The 19,600-nt window shown below is 25.3% G+C and overlaps 2 protein-coding genes across 8 annotated transcripts in view; both read right to left on the bottom strand.

The window, feature by feature from the left end:
* Positions 1–564: 564 nt before the first annotated feature.
* Positions 565–9,259, bottom strand: LOC149054220 (MAPK regulated corepressor interacting protein 2-like). Of its 2 annotated transcripts, none has more exons than XM_089230549.1 (5): positions 9,113–9,259; positions 7,635–7,795; positions 6,339–6,389; positions 3,671–3,721; positions 565–1,505 (listed from the first exon to the last, which is right to left on the bottom strand). In XM_089230549.1, exons 2-5 carry the CDS (start codon positions 7,774–7,776, stop codon positions 1,435–1,437), a joined length of 315 nt encoding a protein of 104 aa, XP_089086675.1. In that variant the 5' UTR covers positions 7,777–7,795; positions 9,113–9,259; the 3' UTR covers positions 565–1,434. The 2 variants fall into 2 exon arrangements, with proteins under 2 accessions (XP_089086675.1, XP_089086674.1); XM_089230548.1 differs by having other exon boundaries at positions 8,823–9,195.
* A 4,907-nt stretch (positions 9,260–14,166) lies between these two features.
* Positions 14,167–19,600, bottom strand: part of LOC149054212 (uncharacterized) — a 45,646-nt gene continuing 40,212 nt past the window's right edge. For 5 of the 6 annotated variants that reach the window (XM_089230587.1, XM_089230585.1, XM_089230588.1 and 2 more), the window contains one exon: positions 18,504–18,793. The gene's annotated coding sequence lies outside the window, so the exon portion shown is untranslated. Of the gene's footprint in view, positions 17,742–18,503; positions 18,794–19,600 lie in introns of those variants that run through there. The other variant, XM_089230586.1, reaches the window with a different exon arrangement.

The following is a 19,600-nucleotide window of genomic DNA, read 5'->3' as shown; positions in this document are numbered from 1 at the left end:
TTTAAAGCAAATAAAGTATAAATAAATAACATTTAAGCTAAAATAATAAAAATATTTAAGGCATTACCAGAGTTGAAGGAAGCGTGAGTAGATATTTATAAGCTAGTGTTAGTTGTTGATATGCATAAACCAAGTCTTGAAAACATAGATAAAAACTGAGAAAACTATTCTATAAATAAGGAATTTGTTGTTTATCGTACACTCTTTCGGCCACTAATCGTACGAATGTACTAATAAAGTAATAAGTACCAAAATAAAATAATACTTTCATATTTAATTTTTCTTATTATATAAAAATATAATTTATTTTTGTAATTATATAGTAAATAAAATGGCCCTTATAAGAACCGGTCCATCGGGAAAATTCCCGATTTGCCCATCCGCCCCTGGTACTTATATCTCTTAACAAGATAACAATATTACATGAATGTAAAAATTGCGTAAATTGTTTTGAAAACCAAGTGAGGAAAAAAACTATTTTTCATCAATAATTCTAAAAATAATGCATATAATACTAAGTTTCAAAAATAAAACAAAATATTATGCAATAAGAAAAACACCAGATTAAATTTCAGTACAAAATAATATATTTTTTTAAATAGAAAAAAAGTGAGAACATTAAACACAATTCAATTTTTTAGAAGAATTTTGGTATACATTAACTATGTTAATGCTAAATTGTGTATAAAATATATAACTAATTATTTATATTGTTACAAGTACATAATATACTGATTTACTTAATGAATTATTACAATTTACTATGTTGAATTATTTACATTGGTTTGGTTAAATACTCAATAATAATGTAAATCATTATATTTTATAATTTATAAATAATAATCAATAATATAGCAATAATAAAGTTTTGTTAAATAGAACATTGAACATTTCTTAGTTTTACAATAATAATAATGAATAGATTAATAATAATCATTAAATTATTAGTATTTTATTGAAAAATATATAATAATTTAAAATAAAATACATTTAAGATTAAAAACATAATGTCATAACTATAATAAAAACAAAATATATAATAACGAATATACACGCTACTCTAAAGTATCCAATTACTTGGAATGTCAAATTTATTGAAAAAAAAATATATATATATATTTTAATCACTACTCTCTAAATCTATATATATAATTATATATTTTGGTTTTTAAAGAGTAAATTAAATTAAATAATACTTGTTAATTTTTTTTTTTTTGCCAATCAAGATAAAATTTTTAATTATAAAAATATTATGGCATGTCATTCTTTGTTAGAACATACCTACATGAGGCTGATAATTAATAACTGATAGCAGATTATAATGTATAACTTAATTGTCAGTATCAAGATATTAGGCATAGGCCATTTTATTTATTAAATAATTGGGAAAAAAATTAACTGAAAAATACAATACAGTATATTAGTATAATAACATTAGGAACGTTGTTGATATCTTTGGATGGTTTGTTTTCCCCACCAAGCTTCTAGGTCAAAAGGTTTAAATCCTGAAATAAATAAAACATAAACATATACTTAGTATACAAAATATTTTAGTAATTATCTTAAATTATTGTCATTAATTAATTAATATGTATTGAGCATAGTACTAATAATATAAACATTAAATTTATATTTTAACACATAAACCAAAAAATTAAATCATTACAGTTTACTACTATTAGATGTACATAAAACTAGCTCTAAAAATGTATATTATGCAATTTTCATTTTCAAAAATTAGTAATTTATGAAAATATTATTACCTATTCATATTTAATACTAAAATTGCATTTTTTAATGATTATCTCTTATATTTGAATTATTAATAAACATGTGTTGAAAGTGTGTAACTTAACTATGGTCATGTATATGAACATATGAGATAGATATTGAGAATGAATTAGAAAAATTTGATAAATAGTACCGTGTAAAAATTCATAAAATAATGCTTTAGTTTGTATTACATCAAATAAAATCAATATATTTCATAAAAATTTTATAAATTATTATCATAAGCATGCCATTAATTTGTTTAACACTTATAAGACAGAGACATGCGGATAATAATGTCCTCTTAATAATTTCAATAGAACCATTATGAATTAATATAGAAATCAAAAAGACCTCAGTTTGTAAAAACGTAAATACAAATTCAACTATTGCAATTATTATAGATATGCACTACTTTTATTTATACTATAAGCAACAACAATAAAAAAATGGTTTTGTTATTTTAGGAATTATGCCAATTTTATTTAAGAAAGGCTGTTATAAAATTTATAAATTTAAATTTGAAAGTGTCACTGTGCCAATACCAGAGCAGGCATTATTTCTCTGGCACATGTATGCTACTACAAAAGGTTAACAAATTATTAAAAATTTTGCCATACCACAATTTTTATTTATCATTTGAATGATTCAAATATCTTTCCAATCTAAATTAGATGTAGGCAGTTGTTACTAATAATACCTAAATAATAACATAAAACCTAACATGTATATTTCACTATTCTTATCAGTTAAATTTTTATTCATGAGCTAAAAAGTTCACTGTACTAATACACACTTACGAATATTTTACATTCCAATATTTCTTTCCTGTCTTGCATTCATGCAATATAGAAAATTCAAAAAAAATCTATATAATGATATTCTCTTTATTTAATGGAAAGAATATTATACGGAGTATATAAAAATTCTGTTTTTATAGGCTACTTAAGGTGTGTCCTGTAGTAATACAAACAATTGTTTTAAAATGATAACCCCTCATTATTACTTTGAATTATATAGTGAATATATGTATATATATTTTTAATTAATTGTTTAATATTAAGGATGGGTTTACAATAATATAAAATATATGTGATATCATATCATTTTTATTAATTAAAAATATTAATAGATTAATATAAATTACTAAAAATTGTAATTACCATACCAACTATACCAACTATACCATCTAAATCCATCACATTATAAACTTATAATACTCCTTAGAATACAAAGTTAAATAACTCGACAATTACTTGATCAAATTTTAATTTTTATACGTAAGAAAAATTATCAGCTAAATAATTTACTGTATAAAATAAGGACTGTCATTTGAAAAATAGATATTTAAATCTTCCTCAATAGTACAAAAAAATTCAAGTATTTGAAAAGGTCTAAAAATTTTCAGTTTTGAATGCTTTTTAATTTTTAGTTTGTAGTTTTTTTCTTTTCAACACGTCATACTAAAATAGCCATTAGATACTAAAAAAAAAAATTGTATATCATAATGAATTGTAATATCTTGAAATCGACTTCTTAATCAATTAACATTAGAGGTGAAATGACAAAATGTCTCATTGTAATACTGTAGTATAGTTGTGTAAGTGGAAGCCAGAAAGGTAGCCTACTTAAGTATTGGACTTACTACTAGGAGTATAAATATTATATAAAGCCTGATTGGGATTAATTAATACATAGGGTAATCAAATTTTTTAGTCACAAAAATTAAACAAATTCTACTGCCATATAACAAATATGTCAATATAAAAACTTTGATTTAATAAGTTATAAAAACAATAATTCTAAAAAATATCCATTATGTTATCAATAACTATAAACTTAATTTTATAAACAATATAAAAAAAACCAAATATAATTTAATAAAATTAAAGCATAATACCTTTTAATGTATCACTATTTCCTTCTTCATAGAACTGTATATGAAAACGACCTAAAATAATAAATTAAAATAAATGGCATATTTATTAATATAAATTGTCATTAACTAATAGTAAATAAAATAAATAAATGAAAATTTAATATAGAAGAAAATTAATATATACAGGGTGATTCTTTTATCAAACAATACTCATTATTTCAAAAACTATTGAATTTTTTCAAATTTTTTTTTTTTTAATTTTGGAACCATCTTGTTCTAGAACTATATATTTTTTAAATATTTTCACCCTTATATTTATCAGGTTAACCATTATCAACTTTTGATTTTCAAATGACAACCTATAATTAAAATTTGATAAACTAAAGAGGCTATTTTTTCAATGAATTTTCACGTTTAAAATTTCATTTTTCGTCAATTCGTTTACAAGATATAGTCTCCTAAAGTTGGGTGGTGTTTGTGTGTTATAGGTGTATGTTAGGTGGTATTTACACACAAACACCATATAAGTGTTGTTTGATAAAAGAATCACCCTGTATATATACACAGTAATCCTCTGATTATCCGAATGCCAATCATCCGGATGTCCAATTAACCAGACGAGAAAAAAAACGGCACGTGCCATTATTCATACACGTGAAAATGTGTACAGAATTGCACTTTGGAAAGGTAGGTTATGGAATAAGTTACTGAAGAAAGTTGAAGATACCCAAAATGTGGAATTAAATGTTGAAATAACTGAAATACAAGAGTGTATAAGACAAGTTCACATATTTGGGGATTGTGATGAAGACAATATAAATGAGAGATTGCTTATAGATACAAATAATCCTAGAAATCAGATACTTTCAGACGATGAAATTGTTCATAACGTATTTGAAGATGATACTGAAGAAGAGGAAAATGAAACTGACGATTTTATTGAAGGTGAAAATGGGAAATCTCATTCTGAAGCTTTTGATGCATTGGATTTGGTGTTTAAATGGTTTGAGAGGCAAGAAAAATCAAACACCGCTCAATTGTTGTATTTAAGAAGATTGAGAAAATGGAGGGGAATGAAAGAAATTGTTACATGATAAGCCGTAAGGGTAACCAAAAATAGATAAAATATATATCACTAATATGTAAGAAAATAAAGAGCCTTGGGGGGGGGGGGTCTATCCCCCATATCCCCCCCGCGAGAACGACCATGCACCCTTGGCATTAATTAGTCCGGATAATCAGTTCTATTTTATATACAGGGTGATTTTTTTATCATGAACCACTCATTATTTCAAAAAATATCAATGTTTTTGAAAATATTTTTTTACAAAGTTTCGTGTTGTTAAAAAAACAACATTTTTATTAAAAAATTATGTTTTTAAATATTTTTTATCCTTATAATTTTTTAAGTTTTTTACTTTTTTGAATGACAACCTAGAGTTTTAATTTCATATTCCAAAGCAGAATATTTTTCTAAGTATTTTGATACGTAAAAATCGAATTTTGGACGAGTAGTTTATGAGTTATAAGTATTTAAATTTTAGATTGGCGGAGTGGAGTGGTACGGGGTTAACCCGCAAAATGTTTGTCCACTACTCCGCTTGTCTAAACTTAAAATACTTATAACTCATAAACTACTCGTCCAAAATTCAATTTTTAAAATACTTAGAAAAATATTCTGCTTTGGAATATGAAATTAAAACTCTAAGTTATCATTCAAAAAAGTAAAAAAATTAAAAAAATATAAGGATAAAAAATATTAAAGACATAATTTTTTAATAAAAACGTTGTTTTTATAACAACATGAAACTTTGTAAAAAAATATTTTCAAAACCATTGATATTTTTGAAATAATGAGTGGTTCATGATAAAAAAAATCACCCTGTATATTAAAAAAATATTTAACTCTACCTTCAACACAAGCTATGCTTACGGAAGGTAGATAATTTTTATTCAATTTTATGTATTTTATTGTTATGCAAGTATTTTGAGAAAAAAAAATATTATTATTATTAAGAGTAAACAATTACTATAATTATTTATTTATCATTTTTGAGTATAAAATAATGTATAATTATAATTTATATCAAATTATAATGTATAAAAGAATTTCCATCTATTTAATGTATAATTGTACATAATATGTATTCATGATTTCATCAAATCTTTTACCAACAGGCAACAGAACATGAGAAAATATGTGTCCTACTCCTAGCTACACAGCAGTTGCTATTGAAGGTAAATACAGATTGAGCAGAGAACTTTTTTAGTAACAGCAGTAAATTGTAATAGGTTTTAAGGTGTAACTAATCACGTAGTACATTCTTACACGGTTGCACCAGCTGATGATATGTATTATTGTTCAACCATACTATGAGTGTATAACAATTTATAAATTAGCATAACCATGATTTGGAGAAAGCATTCCTTACTGGGCACTGGGTATTGTCTTATTATCTTAGTTATACAGTAAATTATATTTTATTAATTTTAAATAAATTAGTTGTGTTTGATTTATCATAGCATAAGCCATAAATGAAAAAATAAAAAATAAACTCATTACTAAGACACAATTTACTTGTTAATACAACTACAGTACAATTATACTTATCCTTAATAGGGATAAATAATGTATTAAATAACCTTATAATTAACTAATTCTTATCATTTATAAGAATAAGGAACTTACCATTAGGTCCTTGGCATCCATTTTGATATTCTTGAAAAATAACATTCCATGCTAAAACATTAGAAATAACAAATTATAAACTATCAAATTAGTAACTCTTCCTTGGCTTATTATAATATATAGCCATACAGAATTATTTTTATTTTTTTTTTTTTTTAGTTTAGAATTAATGTTTTGTATTTTTATGTTATACAATTTACATGAAATTATTAATTATAAAATATTTAGTGATTAAAATATAATTTAAAAGCTTGTAGGATTATTCTGTTTATGCTATATAAATTAAGCGTTTTAATAGGTAATTCTTAAAAATATATTTAAATAATATCTTAATTAACAAATTTACATTAATTTAAATATTATATTAAAAATGATTAGTATAAAAGATGATTTGGTTTTATTTTATACAGTATGTTATTGTATTTATCAAATGTTGCATCTTTAAGGACAAAAAAATCATATTTTACTAATACCTACATTTTTAAAAATCTACGCAACACCAAAAATTTAACATAGATGTTCTAGTAATATACAAGGGCGGACTGGATATTTTTAGCCGGGGTGCAAAATTAATTAAGGTCCCATACATTTTTTTCAAATCTACTAAGATTTATTATGAGTGATACATACAATGTTATATTATAAATATAATAATAACAGTATTGTCAATTTCTATTATAATTTATCTTTCTATTCTACATTACAATAAAAGTTAAATTAAAAAGGGCCTGACAGTGGTAATCGTGAGCCCGGATCATAAATAAGAATGGGTGCCCGGGGTGCTACTTAGTGTATAGCACCCTAGACCAGTCCGCCCCTGGTAATATAATATTTATTTGAAAATGAATAATACGACAGAAGGAATAATAGTATAACATAGATCAACGATAAAAAATATCAATAATTGTGTTGTTTAGTTGAGTAAATAGCCAATAAGTTATTACAAGTTTAATAGTAATAGCTTAAGAGGAATGGAAGCAGTGATTTTCTGCCTTTGGCTAACACGCATATTAAAAATCTGTGGAAGCTGATCTCAATATTAGACTTAACAACAAATTCAAATATGTTTTTATAATTCTTATTATTTCATTAGATCAATTGGTAAAATGGAATACAGACATTTTTAAATTCCTATGGTGCATGTCTGACGTCTGTTAGGCAAAGAAAAAAATTATCAATTCTGATTGCCTTAATATAATATTCAAGGCTAGATGAAAAAAAAAAATTTTATCATAAAGAAGTTTCAATTACTGAAAGGTTAAGTAGATATTATTTCAAACAAAATATAATACTTACAACCACCAACAAAATGAATAAGTTCATCATGTTGTGATAAATTGTTTCGATCATTTGTCGCAGGTGAATTATGTTGTGTTGATATTGGTAGGGGTTGTGCATCTCGAGTTCTCGCAGACGGTCCAGTTAAACGACGCCCCATGATAGATGTATTATTTACACTGTAATGTATTGAATTTAATCAAATAAATAATGCTGTTTTATTCAAAAATAATAATAAATTACAAGCACGTAATTTAGGGATGGTCGGTGGAAGCGATCACCCCCACCCAACACTGTATTATAGTACCTAATAATTAATAAAAAAATAAAATTCTCAGTTGATGATATAATCAAATGCTTTGCTTCTATGAAAAAAGGAATACTAATATAATATTATAATTTTTACTGTGTAATAATACATTTAATATTAACTAATATGTTATTATTTTTTATAATTCTTATTCTTAGTAAGCAAGATAAATTGTATGAAATCATTGTATTTATACCTGAAACTTGTGAGTATCACAATAATATTATATACCTATATATATAATTATATATTTTGAAACTTTGTTTAACAATAAAAATAAACCACCAACATTATAATAAATGATTATAAAGTATACAACATTGCAAATTTTTTAAGCCTACAGCATTCTGAAAAAGGTTAATCCCCCCCCCCCAAAAAAAAAAATAAAATAAAAAAATAAAAATAAGCAACTATTTACGTGCCTGAGAAATTATAAAGTAAACATTGACAATCCAAGAAAAAAAAAACAAGGGATCTTAGTTGAGCTTATTTATTATGTAGTTGTCTAAGAGAAAAATGCAGTGTAACTGTAGAGAGATGATGACCCCAGTGGGTGAGGAGCAAAGGAGACAACCAAATTGAGAAAAATAATAATCATTTTTAATAAGTGTTGGACTCAAATACGTCGTAGGTTCGTAAGTACGCCACGACCAACGAGAATTATATTTACTTAATGCCACGCGTACAGTTGACGAGTCTATGGAAGCCGAGTGGATTATTCACCTAAAAACGAAATTCGTCGTTTGGAACACGATCCATTCCAAGATGTTTCGTGTCGTATGCGACCGGTTACTTTCAGTCTATATAGTCAATGCAGTTGCATCGGTATTATTTATTACACCTTAATCGTCGTTAAACGATTAAAGGTAAATACCTTTTCCGGAAAGAAAACTTACCCAGTAATCTGTGTCATTGGCTTTTGAACGGCTTTTGTAAGTCTTGTGCGGGCTATATGAGAGTATGACTTACGATGATACAACAATGATAATATTATTAAGCGATGTAGTACAAAACAATATATAATATTATTGTGAAATAAATTTAACGAAAAACAAAAGAAAAGTTTACAAAACTGCAGTTTGCGAGAAAGACGCACTACGATAATGGTTGGGCACTATCACCGAGACACCGACCAAGGAATAATAATAAATAATAATTGGGAAACAAATGAAACAATGCAACTTACGCAGTCACGCCGTAGTACACTAGACATTAATTTAGTTGTTGTAAGTGAGTTGTGTCTAGTACTCTAGTACGCTAGTACCACGGAATGACGGAATAGCTGATTGCTAAACGCATTGTGATTTGTGGCGACACGGACAAAGTGATAATGAATTGTTGTTAAAATAACACCACTAGACCGCGGTATATAAGAGCGTTGTGGACCGCAACCTAACCGTTTTATTTATTTTTGAGATATCATGGAACAGAAATAAAATATATTAACGAGTATTTTAATAATTTATTATTGCTCGTAACGGTCGGCGGTCGTACCCACACGACGTGTACCCACGATTTAAGAATTAAGATATATTATCTTAAATTGTGCTCGTACCATAGATATTAAAAAATATGGATAGGCCCGGCATCATGGCTAATTAATAAACAGGGCGCGTGTTCTGCTGAATATTCTAGAATCACTATCTATGGGGCGATTGTAAACTCCACCGATTTACAGGTAGTCGATTTTAGGGTTGGATTTATAGCATGTAAATTCCACCGATGTCCGATACGTATTTTTGACCTGAAAGCGCGTAAATTCCATACATCAACTTTTCATGTTTCAAATTTTTTTGCAATAGAATTAATGTCTGTAAAGCCCGAAAACTCAAAATTAACACAATTCACAGATTATATTTTAGACACCCCCATTACAGAAGAAGCAATTTCCACCAAATATTTGGGCTCAATGTAGCGCTGAATTGAATTTAACTCCAACACACAACCAAATATACATCACTTTACAAAAGCTCTATTAGATATTCAATCATTCACTTACATTAAATTAAACAGTATTAAGAGGACGTTACACCCGCGTGTGCTGTTTCCGTCTTACAAGTGCGTAACATTGCGAAAAATTGTTTCGCGCGGGAAAGAACCGAGAAAACTACAGTCACAACTAATAAACGAAATTTTCACCACATAAAAAGGAGAATTCAGTCTGTGCAATATCGTTATTATTTTTTCGATATCACTTCTTATACAAAAAAAATTCTTATTGTTTCATTATACATTAATTTTGTGTTTTTTAATCATGAATAATTTTGTTTGTAGTTCTGATATCGAAAAAATAAAAACGTTATTGCACAGACGAAATTCTCCTTTTTATGTGGTGAAAATTTCGTTTCTTAGTTGTAACTGTAGCTTTCTCGGTTCTTTCGTATTGCGAATTTGCGTGCGTGTTTGGGTAAGGATGTTCCTTAGCCACCGCTGTGTAAAAATGGATTTGCCTAATAAATAACCCCGGAAAAAATATCCCCGGAAAAAATAACCCCGAAAAAAAAAACCCCGAAAAAATAACCACGCGAAAAAATAACCACGGAAAAAATAAACCTATAATAAAAATGATTTGTAAGTAATAAAGTATAAATTTGTAAAACAATGTCAATAATATATAAATAAAAAATTCTCATTATAAACGTGGAATACAATACAATTTGTCAATTTGTCAATTTATATAATATAATAATTTGGTTGTAAAGTATAAATTTGTAAAATAATGTCAATAATATATAAATAAAAAATTCTCATTATAAACGTGGAATACAATACAATTTGTCAATTTATATAATATAATAATTTGGTTTTAAATTACCGAATTATCACATTACATTAAATTTAAGATAAAGTTAGTACTGTTAGTAGTACCTTCCTTATCCGTTATAATATGTCACTGTACCTAGCTATTGTAGGTATATCTGATCGATATGACAGACAGACCGTGCTTTTAATCGTTTTTATCGTAGGTATACAATAATTTTTCATTAAATCCAAAATTAATATTATTTGTGGGAACATAACAATTGTACGTAGGTAATAGGTATGTTATACATTTAGATTTGAGATTAATTTGAAAACTTATATTAACTTATATTATGGGGTTATTTTTTCCGTGGTTATTTTTTCGCGTGGTTATTTTTTCGGGGGTTTTTTTTTCGGGGTCTAAATTTCCGGGGTTATTTTTTCCGTGGTTATTTTTTCGCGGTACCGTAAAAATGTATTAGCCTCTCCAAAAACAAAATCTTGGCCACGCCACTGAGCTCAATGGTAATTAGTCTAGGACTAAATAGGAATAATGCTCAAAAAATGTTATTATCAAAATTTTTTAATTTTTTTTTATGCTGGAAATTTATGTCTCGCTTTTAAAAAAATACCCTCAAATACGTACCTGATTCGCTTTCCGTGTAGCGTCCTTTCAGAGACATAATATATTATAAATATTTAATCGTGCATTCGTAGAAGGAAACTCTCTGGTAGTCTGGTTCAAAACTGTCGAACAATTTCTCATCAAAATGTCATAACAATATTATTATTTCCACCCGACTACCCGATATTGATACAATAGTTGCCTATTCTACTCCTTAAGATCAACATGAATCGTTATACTAATAAACTGTCATGTATATTATCTTATAGATCATAAAAATATTATGCAGTGTATGATCTAGGACATAACCTATCATGGACCTTTTAACTATTACAGTACAGAGGTTCTCAAAGTGTGGGGCGAACTCTTTATGAGTAGGAAGTAGGACTGAAAAAAATATTTGTGCAATTCGCATAATAATAATCACTAGGGCAGAGGACTTGTATCATGTAGCATTTGCATATTTTTTATTGGACAGTCACAAAAATAGCAGAGTGCGAAACAAATACGTTTCATGCTTCCACTAAGCTAGTTTTGAAATTTTAATGTGCATATAAATGCATATTTTAGGTTTTTTTGGTTTGTAGTAGGGCATATTTTACACTTTTATACGCTATTTTATATTTTTTGAGACATATTCTACTTGAATCGATTTTTTCCACAGTGACATTTTGATTTCAAACAATACAGTCAAAATGTTTGGATGAAAATGTATTTATTTTTAAATTTTATCGTTTAATAGGTATGGTTTTGGACTGTGCTCGGGCACACATTTTTTGTAGAAGCGATAACGATTTTAAATTTTTAACGTACAGTATACCTGCTACGACATCACCACCGTCCACCACAGATGCGTGTGTACACCATGTGGGCTTTTATTCGATTAGGATAGAAAAAAAAAAATGATAGGTAAGTGCATATTTTAATTGCATATTATGGGGTTTTATTAGTGCATAAGTGCTTGCATCTAATAGAGCTTTTTTTAGAGCTACAAGTCCTCTGCCCTAATAATCACCATTAAAGTCTTTGTTACGAGGGGGTTCACAAAACTTGGGGGGGGGGGGCTGCTGGCCTGAAAAGTTTGAGAACCTCTGCTATACCTATAGTAAGTAGTGCGGTAGTAGTATAATTTATTTATACATATTTTTATTCGTTTAAAATTGCATTGGTTATATGTACATTTTTAAAAAACAATTAACGTGATAATATATTATTGATAACAATAATAACATTAACTATTGCATGAAACTTTTTAGTAGGTAGGTACTTCGTTGATGGTCGGGTCTAAACAAAATTCTCTGAAAGTGTTTCCCATATAATTTTTTGTCAAATATTTTAACATGGTATTAATTATAATCTGTTAATAAAGACTTTTTTTTATCTTTAATACTTAAAAAAAAACTACAGATTATTCTGTATGCATTGTGCAGCAGTGCTGTTCTTGGGAATTACGTAATCATACCCGTACTGACGAAAAATAAATAAATAGGTACTCGTAAAATACCGCGAACAGCTCTAAAATGTGAAAATAAAAATTCAGGTTAATGCGGTCTCATAAAAAAAATAATAGTTTTGTATTAACTAAATAATTTAATAATAATCTCTGAAATCCCTCATAATAAAACATGTTTATAGAAAAAACTTATGATTTAACCTATTAACTATGGTAATAATATCTACAGATGTCTGTAAATTACTGTAACCCAAAAATAGTTAATATATTTTGTGCCTAAACATTATCGCGTAAACTTAAATAAAATATTAAAATACACTTTTACAAGAAGGTACTAGGTATCTTAGTATCTACGCATATTTGTTTTTGAATTACAACAAAATAAGATAATGTTTTCAGTGTTTTCACAAGAAATCGTTGCGAATGAATATCCAATGCTTTTTTTTTTAATTTTATGATATAGACAGAGATTGTATTTCATGTTCCACAATTATTCGTTCCAATAAACATTTGTCCCAAAAACTTTAGTCATATAAACATGTTTATATCTTTGACTTTAATTCACATCAATTACAATACACATTTTCAAATTAGAATAAATTCTAATAGTTCTATTTGGTTTTAGTCGTTTTATACAACTAGACCAGACTTATTGTAATGTTACCCTTCATAGCTGTACGTTCTATAAAATTGTTCACCTGAATAATAAATTGGCCTATGATCTTGCTACACAAACGACAAATCTATTTACATAACAACTCTGACAAATTATGTAGATAAAATGTAGATAAAAACAACATAATAACTACTCATTTTTATTTCTAAACAATGTGGACAAATTAAAATAGTACATCGATCCATCAATTTGAAAACAGTGTTGTTCAGTGTAGTATTTCATGAACACACGATTCAAAAATTAAAGTTATATAGAATTGAACATTCAGCTGGGTTCAAAATTTAAGATTAATCTGATTATGAATCAATACTCATCAATCAATACACTTATGACTAATGAGTAATTTGTTCTGAATTTTTATGTTTATATTTGTATTTAATTTTTTAACTGCCATAAAATTAATTTATTAGAATATTAATTTACATGTGAGATAAAATTTCATTTATAACCTAAATTAGGTATGGATCCATAATTGTGAAATTTATAAAAAGTTTACACAGGTATGTGTTAAACATTGTACCTACAATGCAGTGTAATTTCTACTTTTAAGAAATACTATAAAAAAATTTAATTTTTACTGCAGAAAAAAAAACAGTAAAAAACATCTAATTGTATAATTATTACAATTTAATGGTAAATACTAAATAGGTTCATAACTTTAGGCAAATTAGGATAGACTTTCAGGTGGTATTTACAAAAAATAGGAAATGATATTTTGGATAAAAAAAAAAATATTAAAACACATAATTGTACAGTTATCATATAATTGTTATACATATCTATGATAAAATACAATAAAACAAGGTTTGCTATTTGTTTTTTTATATATATATAATGTATGTATTTATAAGATTAATAATCAAATATCACAAAAATTCCAAATCAAACAAGACTCCATGAACATTAAACACATAAATTTGTACGTCATCCATTAGAATGAACTGCATGCCATTTAAAGAGGAGAAAACACAACTAAATAAATAAAGCTTCAATTATTAGTATATATATTTTTTTACATTTTTTTTTTTTCTTACTAGTTGGTCATGAAATCCAGTTTGAAAGAACATATTATTATTTACACCTTAACAATTACATAACCACTTTTATTCTTTTTTAAATATTCAAATTATTATAATTATCAGTATAATAATAGTTTTTACGAATTTTTAAAAAATATAAATATAAATAAGTTAAAATAGTTTTCGATTAAAACAGAAATAAATGGATCAGTCAACTGGTTTCAAACGTTAATGCGATTTGAAATTATAATTATTATAATAAATGTGTATCATCGTGTTACCGTTTGAATTCACATGTAACAATTTATTAATAATATATATAATATGATCAATAAACACTCAGTTTTTATAAGATAATTATTATTATATAATATTGTAACAAAAACAGTGGAATTAGGCACAACAGTACAGGTTGATGGAAATCTGGCAGAAGGGGAGTTAGTTATAATAACATTATGAGTAATATATACCTAACAATATGGAATACTAGGGGTTGGCTGTTAACTCTATATAATATTAAAACCTGAAGACCTACATAAATACTAAATAGGTAATGTCAATTATAATGATAATATAGTATGCTAAAACAAAAATGATATTCAATTAGAAAACAATTTTATGAAAGATACTAGGTTTATGATGTAGTATGCACCATAGGCTTAAATATTATTAATGAAGTAGTCTACCTTGGGAATTAATATTTTTGATTACCATAATATAATGATAACAAGAGTATACTTTTAAAAATATTTTATATTTATAAATAAATTGAATATATATTAGTAAATTTCACTTAAATTACAAAACAAAACATTTACAACAAATAATGGAACTAAATAATTTCAAAACAAGTCATCAAGGCAAGTAAAAGAAATACTAATTTAATACTATTGAGCTTCGATATTCAATTATTTTTGCAAATTATTCAATGACTATAAAAGAATATACATTTGATACCTAAAGAAAATAAAAATTCAACAAAACAAAAAACTATGATTTCACCGATGTAAAGTTTCTATCAATTAAAATTAAAAAAAAATATTATAAAGAAATTAAATCATATTTTTTTTTTTTATTTTATTTAAGTTTCCTTTGACTAGGAAGGAATATACATTAATACATATTTTGATATACAAATTGTGTCAGGGTACGGTCAACAAACATGAAAGCCATTAAGTTATAAATAATTTCTAATTTTCCAATCAAGCAAAACCTTCTGCCATAAATTTCAAAGTTTTTGAAGTAATATTATTTAAATTATGTGCGCTTGTATTAACATTTATTATTATTATTATTAATGGTAATGATAAAATTTCAAATGAATCATTGCAGTCATATTATGACCAATAAAAAAAAATTACCAAGGCAGTTATTTATACTTAATAAATTAAGATATCATTTTTAAAAGGTATAATACAATTATAGTAATGCAATAATTTAAACAAAATATGATATAATATAATATTATACATTTTGTATAAATTATATGTTACTAGGTATAGGTTAATTATAGGTTTGCAACAATATTCAATAATATCTTACATAATTGTTTTATTTAAGTAAATAAAAATAAGATAGTTAATGATTGGAAAATCAGTTAATAAATTAAACCATAAGCTAACTCACATTGTACAAACATGTATGTATAAATATATATTTATCAATATTAGCCTTCCATGACTAGTACTAAGGGAAATTATTTCCTAATTCCACTTAAATATTTATATATGTTAATTATTTAGCTATTTAGGTATTTAAAAAAAAAAATAACAAATATATACATAATTAATAAAAAAATATACATTTTGTCAAATGAAAAAATGTCATCCCAGTATCCTTCCAACTAATTACATATTAAAATGTTCTTGAAATGTAAAATTTTAATAATATTCAATATCGAGACATTCAAAATGAAGATTAAAAATAACACAATATAACCCAAAATAATTAAACAACTAAAAACAAAAAAGATAAAACAAACAAACAATACTTAATGGGGCTTCCATTATGAGCTCTTTTTTCTTATTTTGTTATTTTATATAATTTATTTAAGCCATATACCTACTCTATTTTAAAAACAATTAACAACAAACATAACACATATATGGCCATTACAATACACTGGCGAAATGTATCAACCACTATGTAACAATAAACAAAATAATAATAATAATAAAATAATAATAATAATAATAATAATAATAATAATGATAAAATAAAATATGTTATAAAATTGTTGGTTTTAGTTTTTTTTATCGAACAATGAAATTGAATTAGAATCTCCAGTGGCAATTAATTTAGAACATATTACATATAATGTTTAAATGTTAGCAAATTTAAATGACATACATTATGGTAACTAAAAGGCAAATTATACAACACAGGTTTTTGATTTGAAGAGATTTTCAGACCAATATATAGTTTTGAAATTAGTTGAAAACAAACTCAATGAATATCCCAAAAATATATGAAATAAATAAAGTAGGTATGGGGTTTGTTTAACATTTAACTTCAAAACAGATACTGGAGACGGAAATTTATTTGAAATTCATTAAAGATAGATGTTAGATTTAACTTTTACGTTAAATTTTTGTATAAATTGAGCAAAACCAACCAAGTAAAAATTAATATTAAGCTAATTTTGAATTATTACACATTTAAACATTAAGATACATTTTTTTGAGGCTATTTAACTCTGGATTAATTTTTAAACCTTTTGTTTTTAAGTAAGCAAAATATTGTGATAAGTTAAAATGATTTAAGTATAGTATAGAATAATAAGACAGAAAAACCCAAACAAATGACTCTCATCAAATAATTTACATTTAACTACATCATATTATATAAGTTAACTATATGCTATACATTTGAATTCAATTTATTAAATTGTATTGTTGGCCATTTGCTATCATGGCCTCAGTAAAAATTAAAAAAAAAATCTAGTCTACTAACTATAACTTAGTTTTTAATATTATTTTTTTTTCCATTTTAATTTGAAAACATTTTCAGAAGACATTTAAGCGTTATAAAATTATAAATTAAATTTTTCTTCCAAAAAAACTTGATATCTTCTTATTTATCATAAATATTGTAACATTGTTCTACTAGATTATATAACTAGACCTCTTTCATTTCTATTTCATATTTTTTTATATATCAATAAAAATAAAACTAAAAAACAAAAAGTTAAATAAGAATATAAAAAAAAAACAAAAAAATTTTTAAAAAAATTGGTCGATTAACGGATGCGGGTGACAAATGTATCGTATTGTTTCATGGGATAATTTAACACTTTTTCATCTAAAATAATTCAATCAATAAAAATTAATAAAATTTGGTATGAAATACAAATAATATTGCATACATTAAAATGTTTATAAAATTACTTGCATCGTAATGTAAAAATAAAAGACAAAACAAAACAACATTGCTTATAAATATAAATAATATAAATATACATGTTTATAAGCATTCTGTAATTTAAAGTCATCTGATCTAAACAATAAATGAAGTATATAACAACACTGTGATAAGCAAATATAAAGAAAAATCAAATCTCTTTGTAATAACATCAAGCTTTTAAATTTTGTTCAAATCCAATCAGTCAATACTCACAACATTTTCTATTATACATATAAAAAAATGTATAAGTACTTATAATAACATTTATTTAACAATGTCAAAAAATAAATATCAATGCAACTGAAAACTTGAGGTTAAGAATATTACAAGCTTACTAAAATGTAATAACATAATTGGAAATTATTGATAAATTAAGTTGAAACATAATAGTTACTTGTTAATATTCAAAGTAATTCATAATTATACTATGTCAATGCAAATTATGATTATAAATAATTCAAATTGATATATATATATATATATATATATATATATATATATATATATATATATATATATATATATATATATATATATATAAATACTTATATAAATATATGACATACAAATATAAACTAATGCTTGTTAATGTATAATTTTTATCACAGTTATGTTATTTAAATCTTTTAATATATACATAAACATAAGTATATATATAAATATAATATATCTATATAGGAGTTTAGTTTCAAAGTTGTTTTGTTTTATGCATTTTTTTCATAAAAGGAAACAATCATAAGATATTGAACTTATGTAAAAAAAAACTAACAATAAACATAATAATTTGGACAAATTGATTAGAATATAATGACAGTAGGACGGGGATATATTTATGTATCACTGTTGTTTTAAGCCTATCAATTCAGCATAAAACAATGTTACAATTTTTGTATCGATACTGTCCGGATCCTTCCACTTATCTGCCATACTTGAAGTGAATTGTTTTTATACTGAAAAATTTTTTTTTTTATTCTTTATTATTATATAAACAATCTGTACCTCATGGGTACAATAAGAGTATTAGCTGAGATAATAATATAATACATGAAAAGGCTTGATAAAAGCAGACACCCAGTGATGACAATTAAATATTGAGATTATACATTAATTTATATAATATGTATTTGAATTTATTTATTTGTTTTTTTTTTATATATATAAAATATTAAGTTAACATATCTCTACACCAGTTGCGTTTTAAATGCCTTGGAGAATTTCCCGGAATAGTATTTGCTGATAGAGCTTTAATCAAAGGATTGGGATGAGATGCAAGCCGATTATGGAATCTTTTATACTAAGTGACTGCTTCTTCTTTTACAGATTTGATTTTCAGGTCCGCGTGAAGGGTATGATTAGAAACATAAGTGGGGGAGTTTGTTAATTTTCTTAGTGCAATATTTTGAAAAGCCTGAATACGATTTGTATTTGATTTTTTTGCATTTCCCCAGAGTTGGAGACCATAGTCTAAATGGGTTTGATGAGGGATTTATACATTAGAAGTTTTATATTAAGGTTGGTGTTTTGTTATTGACTAGTAAAGATTTAAGCATACGAAGTCAGAGGTTTAGTTGAAGTCTTTGTTGAAATTTTAACCGTGTATGCTGGGCCCATACTGAAAAATGAACCATAAATGACCTCATGATTTTAAGCTAAATTTATTTTAATAAATTTACATACTATATAAAATTGGGTGTTTCAAAAATATAAAATAAAAATGTATTTAATTGAAATTGGAATAAACATATTTACATAACAAT

Source organism: Diuraphis noxia, unplaced genomic scaffold (genome assembly GCF_037042655.1).
Source record: "Diuraphis noxia isolate RWA-SAM2 unplaced genomic scaffold, SU_Dnox_SAM2 contig0009, whole genome shotgun sequence".
Classification (NCBI taxonomy): Eukaryota; Metazoa; Arthropoda; class Insecta; order Hemiptera; family Aphididae; genus Diuraphis; species Diuraphis noxia.
This window is presented reverse-complemented; position numbering and strand designations above follow the sequence as displayed.

Bases quoted from the DNA above. Each gene is read 5' to 3' on its own strand.
- LOC149054220 (XM_089230548.1), bottom strand. The intron at 6,390-7,634 runs GTAAGTATTATA...CTAATGTTTTAG, and splicing joins TATTCATTTTGTTGGTGGTT to CATGGAATGTTATTTTTCAA. The intron at 1,506-3,670 runs GTATTATGCTTT...TATTTATTTCAG, and splicing joins AAATAGTGATACATTAAAAG to GATTTAAACCTTTTGACCTA.